This window comes from Erpetoichthys calabaricus, chromosome 1 (assembly GCF_900747795.2).
Source record: "Erpetoichthys calabaricus chromosome 1, fErpCal1.3, whole genome shotgun sequence".
NCBI lineage: Eukaryota > Metazoa > Chordata > Cladistia > Polypteriformes > Polypteridae > Erpetoichthys > Erpetoichthys calabaricus.
This window is the reverse complement of record NC_041394.2, coordinates 25,826,543-25,838,696: the sequence shown is the minus strand read 5'-3', so window position 1 is coordinate 25,838,696 and position 12,154 is coordinate 25,826,543. Positions and strand designations below refer to the sequence as shown.

Genomic DNA, 12,154 nt, shown 5'->3' with positions numbered 1-12,154 from the left:
GTAAATGCTATCTTTTGGATGGCATAATGCCTACTGTAACAAAGCAGCTATGAGTGCTGACACTTTGTGGCTTTTGCATTATCTGTTTCCATCAGGATTTTCCCATAACCCACTGGGGTCAGGTCGCTTGAGATGTCATTGGTGCATGAATATACAGTCATATGAAAAAGTTTGGGAACCCCTCTCAGCCTGCATAATAATTTACTCTACTTTCAACAAAAAAGATCATCTGAGTACTGGGGTGTTTTCCGAACAAAGATTTTTAATGAAGCAGTATTTAGTTGTATGAAATTAAATCAAATGTGAAAGACTGGCTGTGCAAAAATGTGGGTCCCCTTGTAATTTTGCTGATTTGAATGCCTGTCACTGCTCAATGCTGATTACTTGCAACACCAAATTGGTTGGATGAGCTTGTTAAGCCTTGAACTTCATAGACAGGTGTGTCCAATCATGAGATATAAAGGTATTTAAGGTGGTCAATTGCAAGTTGTGCTTCCCTTTGACTCTCCTCTGAAGAGTGACAGCATGGGATCCTCAAAGCAACTCTCAAAAGATCTGAAAACAAAGATTGTTCAGTCTCCTGGTTTAGGGGAAGGCTACAAAAAGCTATCTCAGAGGTTTAAACTGTCAGTTTCAACTGTAAGGAATGGAATCAGGAAATGGAAGGTCACAGGCACAGTGGCTGTTAAACCCAGCAGGTCAGGCAGGCCAAGAAAAATACAGGAGCGGCATATGTGCAGGATTGTGAGAATGGTTACAGACAACCCACAGATCACCTCCAAAGACCTGCAAGAACATCTTGCTGCAGATGGTGTATCTGTACATCGTTCTATAATTCAGCGCAATTTGCACAAAGAACATCTGTATGGCAGGGTGATGAGAAAGAAGCCCTTTTTTGCACTCACACTACAATCAGAGTCGCTTAGACAAGCCAGATTCATTTTGGAACAAAGTTCTTTGGACTGTTGAGACAAAAATTGAGTTATTTGGTCATAACAAAAAGCGCATTGCATGGCGGAAAAAGAACACCGCACTCCAAGAAAAACACCTGCTACCTACTGTCAAATTCGGTGGATGTTCCATCATGCTGTAGGGCTGTGTGGCTAGTTCAAGGACTGGGGTCCTTGTTAAAGTCAAGGGTCAGATGAATTCAACCCAATATCATCAAATTCTTCAGGATAATGTTCAAGCATCAGTCACAAAGTTGAAGTTACGCAGGGGTTGGGTATTCCAACAAGACAATGACCCAAAACACAGTTGGAAATCTACAAAGGTATTCATGCAGAGGGACAAGTACAATGTTCTGGAATGGCCGTCACAGTCCCCTGACTTGAATATCATCGAAAATCTATGGGATGATTTGAAGCAGGCTGTCCATGCTCGGCAGCCATCAAATTTAACTGCACTGGAGAGATTTTGTATGGAAGAATGGTCAAAAATACCTCCATCCAGAATCCAGACACTCATCAAAGGCTATAGGAGGACAGCGTCTAGAGGCTGTTAGATTTACAAAAGGAGGCTCAACTAAGTATTGATGTCATATCTCTGTTGGGGTGCCCACATTTATGCACCTGTCTAATTTTGTTATGATGCATATTGTATATTTTCTGTTAATCCAATAAACTTAATGTCACTACTGAAATACTACTGTTTCCATCAGTCATGTCAGATATTAAAAGGAAGTTGCTACTTTGAAAGCTCAGCCAATGATAAACAAAAATCCAAAGAATTAAGAGGGTTTCTCAAACTTTTTCATATGACTGTAAATGTCACCCCAAAACAGGATCTAAGATCTGACCAATCCTGCTTTATCTCCTGATGCTCACTCTTTATTTTTTGGACTGACTGCCCTTTTGTCAGTCAGCATATTGCAAACTTACTGTACCTGTGACTGACACCTTAATAACATTCCAGAAATTAATAAAATTTTACAACGTGACATATATAAATGATTATGAACAATATCTGGTCAATGTATAGACAGCATGACAGCATTATATTGTCACACATGTGCACCTGGATATCCCCTTCCTGACTCTACTGAGTCTACCTCTCTAGGATGACAGGGGGCACTCAGGCCTCCACTCAGGCCTCCACTCAGGCTTCCACTCAGGTCTCCATTTTTCCACCCACATAACTGAGGAGCCGCCCATTGAGGGCAACCAACTCTGCCCACAGTGCCCACAACTGGCCCCGCCTCTTCTACAAGGTAAAGCTGGGAAACTGGAAATTTTGGAACTAGATGTTGGTGACCCTGGGGTGTCGGCAGTTGTTTGGGACCAAAGCGATCTCGTTTAGAAGCCCTTGCCATTAGTTATAATGGTGCGCAATGAGCATTCGCTGTGAAAGCCTTTTATAAGAATGGTGAGAGTGTGACTGAGGCGTCACTACCAGTTAGGACGTCATGATCGTGTCCCATCTGCTCATTTGATTACAACATGGGTGTGGAATTTCAAAGAAACAGGTTCAGCCTTAAAAAAGAAGTCCCCAGGGGGAGCCACTTCGCATCTTGCCCGACAATCAATGGCAGCTGTTCGGTTATTGTTTGGAAGGCGCGTCATTCGATGGCTTCTGAGACCCCCAGATCTCACTGTGATCTTTTTCTCTGGGGACATCTTAAAAGCCAAGTGTACCGCACACGTCCTACAACCATTGCTGAACTAAAAAAGGAGGTCTGAAGAGGAAATCGCTGACATTTCTCTTGATGTGTTACTCCAAGCAATGCAGAATTTCCACAATGAGCTGTCAAAAAGTGGACGGAGAAATGAACAACACCTTCATGATGTTTTCTTCAAAACATTGAATGAATATTGATTACCATCATTAATTGCATTTCATCATTATATGTATTTTGTATTGTGTTTATTCGTGCATTGAATGTCAATTGAGAATTTCCCGTTTCCCTGTGCCACCCTATATAAAACTGGAGGGTCCTGGAAGATGATGTCTCACATTGGACCTGGAACCTGATCTGGACAGAGCTCCTATGAGTTATTTTGATTTGTATTGATTTGTTGAGCTGTTCCAGCCGTCGTTGTTCGTGGTGCCACCTTCCACGGTTTTTATGTACTTTTGTTAATTAAACAGGGGGCCAACATTCAAAGAGATTCTGCTCTTCTAGCCAATCAGTCACAATATGTGAAAAATCAGGGAAATAAATGGCAACGTCAGTTACCAATGTTCAGTGGCAGTGTGGCAAAGCTCTGTGAATTGCAGTACTGACATATTTACTGTAAAACACTTTGCAATTTTTAAAAGCAATGTATAATTTAAGCACTTGATATGTGCAGCATGTAACTCACAGTTCACACTTAAATTTAATTATTTTTGCATTGTTAATTCATAATGTTTAACGGTAAATTCTCTTGTATGAAAACACCACCCTGACCAGGGTGTCGTGATCTCCTAGTTGTGCCAGTCCTGGCCATGACTGATTGCTAACTGGTGGCTAATATGTCAAGTTATCATGGGAGACTGAAAATGAATGTAGTGCTGCAAAGTTGTGAAGCAACAGCTAATGTTTTGTATGAAACTCTTACTTTACCAAGTGTGGTGGACACATGGGCTCAGGAACCACTGCAACGCCCCCTGGTGGCACCCCTGGATCCCAACAGGGTCTTAGAGAACTCCATCTCTCATGGAGCCCTGCTGGAATCTGAGGCACCACTGCCACCCAGGGGAGGTACTGTTCAGTCCTTGCCTTTTCCCCCGGACCATATACAGAAGAGACGTCCCGGCCGGGCAAGGGCCCCAGCTGTCCACCACACAAGTAATATTCATTGTTATCTGTGGTCTCAAACTATGCATAGTGGCCGTTTCAAGCACCATGGTCTGAAATTAGGATTTTGCCCAGCATTACTGATTTAATTCCAAGGCAGAAGGAATAGCTCAGCAAACTAAAGCAACAGATGTGTCTCTGTACTGACAGGAACCAAGTCTTGACATATCTCATCACTTCCACTTTTATCAAGACAAGCAGCCTAGAAAATGGATGAATGAATGGAACCATTGAGCAGCATAGAATGAGTTCTCTATAAGTCTTCATCTTGCAGGAAAATCTTAATGATCCACATGTAATGTCAGTCAGTCAGTCATATTCCAACCCGCTTAGTCCTAAACAGGGTTGTGGGGGTCTGCTGGAGCTAGCATAGCCCACAAGGCAAGAACAAACTCTGGGCAGGGCACACACATGTATAAAGTACTATATAAAATCTTGTAAAGAGATATAATTTTTCCTAAGCATGTAAAACACACAATTGTCACATATGCATGCCAAAGGGTAAGTAGTACCACCCCAGGATGGCAGGGGGCAGAGTCGCTAAAGGTCTTTTCTCCTTTATTCCCTCACAACCTTGAGAAAACCGCCCCTTGAGGGCACTGAAGCAAAGGAAGCCCCGCCTCTTCTGCCCCACCCAGTATAAAAGCAGAACGCTCCCTGAAGGCGGAGTCTCATTTCAGTGCTGACCTTGCTACTGTGCAGATCAAGACCAGAGCTTGATGCTAAGTCATTCTAAGAGAAGACTTTACGTCTTGTTAAGTATAAAGAACACAGACAGAACAGATTGAGGGTTGGGGAATCGTCCCCCTATAGTACCACTCAGGCAGTGAAAACAGCTCTGAGGTACCGGTCGTTGGCATACAAACTGCACAACAGACAATGAACAGTTGACAGAGGGAAGTTTTATGGAGTTGGAACCGGATGGATCACAGATGTAGGGGAAATGAGGGTGACATAAACAGAGAGGAACGGAGGTCATGTCATCGTATGGAGCCGGAAATTAAGTCAGCACAGGTGGACTTGTAGTAGGTGTGGAAGTGCATTGGCTCTTGTTGTCTCAAGGCTGTCTTCGGAATGTCCGCTTACGTCTTCCTTTCTGGTAAGGAAGAGAGAAAGGCATTGATACGCTGTCCTGTACTCCCATCCCGCGTCTTTTCGCGTTGGCTGGCCCCTAATCCTTCGTGTGTGACACTCTCAAGCGGTGCACTAAGCTGCATATTTTTTGTTGATTTTATTGATTTTCATGTTATAATTGGATAGGGTTTTGCCCAGTTGGCACCAAATTATTTGCCATTGCCCAGCCTGTTCATTCACCCTGCTACAGTATCCTTAGAATTGTTCTTTAAAAATATCTTCAAAAAAGTGTACAAATTTAATAAGGAGGCTTATGGGGACCAAGCAATATTTCTGTACACTGAGCACCTTGAAGGCTGCCCAGTCTACGCAGCTTGGACCTCAAACCCCTTCACATACTGTAGGTGCTGGCAATTTCCCAAAGACCTGAGGTAATGCAGTATGTTTCCAGCACCTTCCCAATTTTCCTTTTCCCTTTAGTTCTTTATTAAACCTGCCATCAGAATTTTCCAGTGTACTTACCTATGATCTTTTTTGTTTTTTTCCAGTTTTGTGCCGACTTCTCTGCCAGAATGGAGGAATATGCATCCAGCAGGACCGCTGCCTCTGTCCACCTACTTTCACTGGGAGGTACTGCCAAATCCCAACCACGGCCTCCCCCTCCTCCAACAACGAGATCGAGGCGGTTTCCCAAAACGACATGGCTGTCATCAGTAATGGGCGACTTGTGCATTCAGTGCACACTCTTCCCCTGCAGAGCCACCAGCACGAGAAAAATGGTGAGAAGGTCAAGGAGTGCCGAGCTTCTTGATAAAATTTTAGTATTGTGTTAAAGTTCAAGAACACACCTGAACTCTGCATATGAGCTGAGCTTATCAGAGAGGAAAACTTAAGAGCAGCATGTCAGTATCTTAGACACAATCTTAATGAGGAGAGTCCTACAATCAGAGTGTCTAGCATTGTGTCTGACGCACCTTAAGTTTCTTTTTGAAAATTTGACGTATCCTCTGCTTAGGGGGATAAGATCTATCAAAGAATACAGGAAAGATGCCTGCATAGTCCTGCTGGATATTTTGATCATTTTAGTTATTTGTACAATAACCTTCTTATATAGGCCACAGAGGGACTCAACATTGGTTGTCAAATTAAAATAGCAAAAAACAGCACACATTTAAATATTTAAAAAAAAATATTTAAAACTTATAATAATATTTAAAAATAAGAACTAAAAATAATTATCTGATAACTAGCTGTGTAAGCCCATGGTGTAAAAAGCTTGGGCTCCTAGAAACCATGGATTCTGGCAGTTCAATCAATCAATCGCATCGGTTGTGCATTAGCGGCTAAGCGAGGTTCATTTTTCTCTGCGGTTTGGTTTTGCTGACGTGCTCTCCTCCATGGTCTATCAGTAGCTAAGTGAGTTTCTCTCTCCTTGGAGGTCTAAATTTGCCGAAGTGCTCACCTCACTTGTGTTTTAGTGGCTAAGCGAGTTTCTCTCTCCTCTTAGGTTTCGTTTTGCCGATGTGCTCGCCTTGGTTGTGTATTAGCGGCTAAGCGAGGTGTTCTTTCCTCGGCGGTTTCGTTTTGCCAACGTGCTCTCCCCCATTGTCTATCAGCAGCTAAGCGAGTTTCTCTCTCCTCTGAGGTTTCGTTTTGCCGATGTGCTCACCTCGCTTGTATATTAGTGGCTAAGCGAGTTTTTCTTTCTCGGCGGTTTCACTTTGGCAAGAGAGTCGATTTCTTTGAGCATCATGCTGTAGCCCCACACTTTTGGGCCGGACAGACAGACACACACACACTTCCACGCGTAGACGTTTATATATAAGATAAGGCACAAAACTGGTGAGGATAACTCTTAAGATGAGTTCTCAAGGTTAGGTAGTGACGGTAAAAAAAAAATAATGAATGATGTCAAATACAGTATTGTAGTGTACACTCACTGAGCAAATTACAGGACCCGTCATGATTAGGTTTGTGTGATTTTATTTTGTCAATTATAATGTCTCAACTGCTATTTTCAGGTCGTTCTACCACCATCAATTTTTAGAGCCATCGCTAGTGTCACGTCCCATGTTTGTAGGGGGTACGGCCTCAAGGTCGTGACCTGCAGGTGATCGGTGTGATGGGATAGAACGTTGGCTGGGGGCTCCTTTCATTATCTGATCTCTGGATGCAACCTCTTAAAATAAAAAAAAAAAGAATTTGTTTTGTTTTTCTCGTAAGTTTCGCTCGGCTTGACCGCTTCGCCTGTTTTCTCGACTTTGATTAATTCTTTATCATTAGGATTTGGTAGCTATGTTTTTTTTTTGTTTTTTACATACTTCTCCTGGTTAACTCAGTAAAAAAAGTACCTGTCCATTCCTCAGCAGGACAGGACCACTACAGTAAAGCTTGGGTAGGGTCTCCTTTTGTTTTTAAAACAATGGTGGAGAGAGGAGAGAATGACATAGATGACCTGGTGAGGTGAAAGGACTGTTCTGTTAGATTGAAATGCTAAAAATAAAAATAACATGATGTAATAATTTTCAGGGTGTTGTGGGGGAGATGAACCAATAGGGTGGAGTGACTGTGCTGTGACAGTGTTGTATGCTACTGTACATGCAGAGTCAGTGGCCAACTAGTCAGTGCCATATCACATGTTCTCTATTATGGCATACAGCACATTGAATTTTAACCTGTTAAAGTGGTGTATTAAGTTTAACGTGTCTCAACAAGGATGAAGTCCTTCTCGTAACACCGTTTTAATGTACAGTTGTGGCCAAAAGTTTAGAGAAAGACACAAGTATTGGTTTTCACAAAGTTTGCTGCTTCAGTGTTTTTAGATCTTTTTGTCAGATGTTTTTGTGGTATACTGAAGTAGAATTACAAGCAGTTCCTAAGTTTCAAAGGCTTTTATTGACCATTACATTAAGTTTATGCAAAGAGTCAATATTTGCAGTGTTGGCCCTTCTTTTTATTTCAAGACATCTGCAATTCACCCTGGCATGCTGTCAATCAACTTCTGGGTCAAATCCTGACTAATAGCAGCCCATTCTTGTATAATCAGTGCTTGAAGTTTGTCTGAGTTTGTGGGTTATTGTTTGTCCACCCACCTCTTGATGATTGACCTCAAGTTCTCAATGGGATTAAGGTCTGGGGAGTTTCCTGGCTATGGACCCAAAATTTCGATGTTTTGTTTCTGTTTCCTTAAGAGGCATTAGCTCTCTGGAAATGTGTTCTTGTCAATTGCAGCGTTTTAATTAACCTGAATTTAAATAATTATAAATAAAAAGGTATTATCCCTCCCCAGCATGCAATATGACAGTTACAAGATTACACGAGAAGTAAAAAGGATAATTTAGTCTCTTTACTGACGGGTTCACGCGGTATTACAAACGGGAAGCCTATGACAGACTCTATCAAGCAATGTGGGTGTCTTGACCTACGCAGTCTGTCATCTCTTTTCGCCACACTGAAAGGATTTTCACCGGACGGAAGACATAATCTTACGCCCGGCAGCCCTCAAAATGTGTTGGTCGTAGGTCCATCCTTATATTCTGGTTGCTCCATGTGCAGGCTCCTTCTATGGATGCAAACAAGGACAGGAAAGGACTCAAACCCCACATTCAAAAGTACAGGAATAGCACAATGCCTACATACAGTTCTCATTCTCCCAACAAGGAAAGAGGATGGTGTGCTGACAAAAGACAGAAATATACTAGTCTGTCTTTAGGCTGACTATTCAATTCTCCAGTTGTCTGTGGCTCTCTAGTCCTGTGCTTGGCTCGGCAATTCTAAATGCTGATGCTGTGCCCCTTTTTACCATACTTGGTCTGCCTGTATGAATGAGTCCATAACAGTGGGCACAGAGAACAGTGACATTAAACTTAATAACAAAACATATTATAACAGTTTCCAGAGCCACTTAGTTATCACTTTTCCTTATGGCCCGGTGGTCCAGCCTGCTGGAAAAGGCATTGTTGGTCACCAAACTCTTCTTGGAGGGTTGAGAGAAGTTGATCTCAGAGGATGTTTTGGTCCCATTCTTTATTCATGGCTGAGTTCTTAGGCAGAATTGTGAATGAGCCCACTTGCTTGGCTGAGAAGCAACCCCCCACATGAATGGTCGCAGGATGCTTTACTGTTGGCCTGACACAGGACTGATGGTAGCACCACTCACCTTTTCTTCTCCAGATGCCCCAAACAATCAGAAAGGGGATTCATCTGAGAAAATGACTTTGCCCCAGTCCTCAGCAGTCCAATCCCTGTACCTTTTGCAGAATATCAATCTGTCCCTGATGTTTTTATTGGCTTCTTTGCTGCCCTTCTTGACACCACCAGGCCATCCTCCAAAAGTCTTCGCCTCCCTGTCCATGCAGATGTACTCACACCTGCCTGCTGCCATTCCTGAGAAAGCTCTACACTGGTGGTGCCCCTCGATCCCTCAGATGAATCAACTTTAGGTGACAATCCTGGCACTTACTGGACTTTCTTCGGTGTGCTGAAGCCTTCTTCACAACAGCAGTAGAAATTAGTTTTTTGGGATTAAGTTCATTTTCATGGCAAAGAGGGACTTTGCAATTAATTGCGATTCATCTCATCACTCTTTATAACATACTGGAGTAGGTGCAAATTGCTATCATAAAAAACTGAGGCAGCAAACTTTGTGAAAATTAATATTTGTGTCATTCTCAAAACTGTATTTTGATAAATTTCAATCTGCTTGTATTGTGAAGGATGGCATTCAACATGACGTTAATTGGTAACATTAAACACTGCCAACTGGACAGTTCCTATCACTCATATAAAATGGAAAAACTGCATACATTTTTCAGGAATAATTGAGCTATGCAATTCAACTTTTTTTACTCATTTTTTTGAATTGTTAAATGAAAACTGGAAAACGCTAAACTTTGTGCAAACCCATACAGAAGAGAGCACCGTTATTGGTGGAGCCCATTGGAAAATTTTTATTTTTTTTCAACAAAATGTTACACAATGCAAAGTAAATTTGCTGCATTGATGAACTATTTTGACTACTTTATTCTTTCTCCAGCACCTTGACTCAAGTGACTAAGTTAAGTGCCCGTTCATAATATGCTTTTAGAAATTATCACCTCTCATACACCCAGCATAAAGAAGTATGGCAGTGATATACCTCGGGAATCGATTTCCAGTTTTGATTCAAAATTCTACTTTTATTACTGATATTTTTGCTTTCCACTTTTCTCTTTTAGCATCATTCATGTCGATCAAAAACAAAAATGTTTACTGTTTTCTATACTATGGCCATTGTTATTTGTTCACAGTCCCTTCAGTAACTTTTGAGCCCCCTTCACGTTTTACACATTTTGCTGTGTTGCAGCCTTATGCTCAAATTTATTTCAATTCATACTTTTTCCTCATCAAACAACATTCAATACCCCAAAATGACAAGGCGAAAACAAGATTTTAGGAATTTTTGTAAATTTTTCTTACCTGAAGAAGGGGCCTGAGTTGCCTCGAAAGCCTGCATATTGTTATCTTTTCAGTTAGCAAATAAAATGTGACATGTTGCTTGACTTCACACTACATGCTAATTTATTAAAAATAAAAACCTGAATTATCCCATTGACACGAGTATTCCGACCCCTTACTCACTATTTTATTGAAGGCCTTTAGCAACAATTACTGCCTGGAATCGTCTTGGGTATAACATGACAATTTGGGGATCTCCTACCACTCTTATCTGCAGGGTGATTGAAGACCTTCAGTGGAGTGTGTAAGAAAATAGACTGACCACGATAAAGAGTCTGGGCACCACCCTGGTGACCTCGTATAATTAGAATGCACCAATGCATGAAGACACCTGTATTAATTGTGATAATGTCTTTTCAGACACGAGTTCCAAAGTGAACTGTTTTCAAAATGGCCAAACTTTCTTCTCATAAGTCCTTCCAGCAGAAAGAGGCTGGTCCAAGTGGATGGATTTTGGAGTTGACGTCTGAGATGATACAGCTGTCAATCATCCAGTCTACGGAGGGAGGAAGAGAAAAGGCATTTGAACACGGCGCCAACCCCTGGAGTGGCGGGTTTTTATAATCACCAGAGCCCTTAATCTGTCCCCTATGTGCACGCCTGTGATAACAACTGTTATCAGGTCTCTTCAGAGATGTTCGATTGGGTTCGAGTCCGGGCTCTGATTAGGCAGCTCAAGGACATTCACAGAGGTGATCCTGAGCCACTCCTTCATTGTGTTTGCTTTGTACTTAGAGCTATTGTCCTGTTGGATGGTGCCATTTGTAAGCTTAATTTCCTGAAAATATGTTTTCAGTTTGACATTACCGATCATGGATTATAGACTGATGGGCACAGATGGCAAATATATCCATGTAAAATGAAATCTACAACACATTGATGTTTACAGAATGTGAAGGGGTCTGAATACTTTCTGAATTTCATAAAGATGGGAGGCAGCCCTTCATCAAGACCAGCAAAGGGCAGGGGGTGACAATGGCTCAGTGACAACTATCTTTAATGTGTGGCAGAGACATCTCACAACTCGTGAGCTGTAGATGTCTCCTGGGCTCGAGAAATATTCGTTCCCATTCCAGGCAGAATCTGATTTGTACTGATGCCCTTGCTTTATTCCAGCATTTTCTTTTTTATGAATGGCTCAATTCATGATGTGTAGCTGGTGTTGAGAACCTCATCATAGTGTCTGCAGCTGCAGAGTATCCTAAGGGGACTTGTTCTTGGCTTTTCTCTCCATCTCTCTCTCTCTCATTCCCCAACTTGTTTTAAAGGAGCCAGAAACATTTCCTCCCCTCTCCTTCCTCCAGAGTTGCTCTGTGTTTACTGTAGGTGTAAATGGAAGTGACATTTGTTTTATGTTACTACAAATGGCAAAGCTCTGGACTGAAATACTTCCTAATATTTTCTGTGAGGGCAGTGCTCTTAGTTTCTAAGATTTTCCACACATACTGTTCCTCATGCTAAAGATTTCAAGAAAAGCCTGGTTACCTGGGTGATGAGCTTTATTCTGGGCTGCAGACCAGGAATACAAATTTAATTTTATTCACATCAAAAATTCCAGAAGGCTATTATTATGAAAGTAAGCGAAAGCTGCAGTTGTTACTTAGTGACGGCAGATGCCTAAAAACACACATTCCAATGAATAATTACTTTCCTGCTCTTTCCTCTTTAACACACACTGTTCCTCATGGCCCTTGTGGCATAATGGAAAAATCATAGCTGAAGTTTCAAATCACCAAGTCAGCGGGCTAACTATGTCACTTGACTAGGAGTCGATTGCAACAATAATAACAAGAACAATACATTGTT

The 12,154-nt window shown here is 41.8% G+C and overlaps 1 protein-coding gene across 1 annotated transcript in view; it reads left to right on the top strand.

The window, feature by feature from the left end:
- LOC114647801 (latent-transforming growth factor beta-binding protein 1-like) overlaps positions 1–12,154 on the top strand; it is a 636,168-nt gene that overhangs the window by 392,874 nt on the left and 231,140 nt on the right. Inside the window, exon 6 of the mRNA XM_028796447.2 lies at positions 5,401–5,631. Coding sequence (XP_028652280.2) covers positions 5,401–5,631 — 231 coding nt within the window. The remainder of the gene's footprint in view (positions 1–5,400; positions 5,632–12,154) is intronic.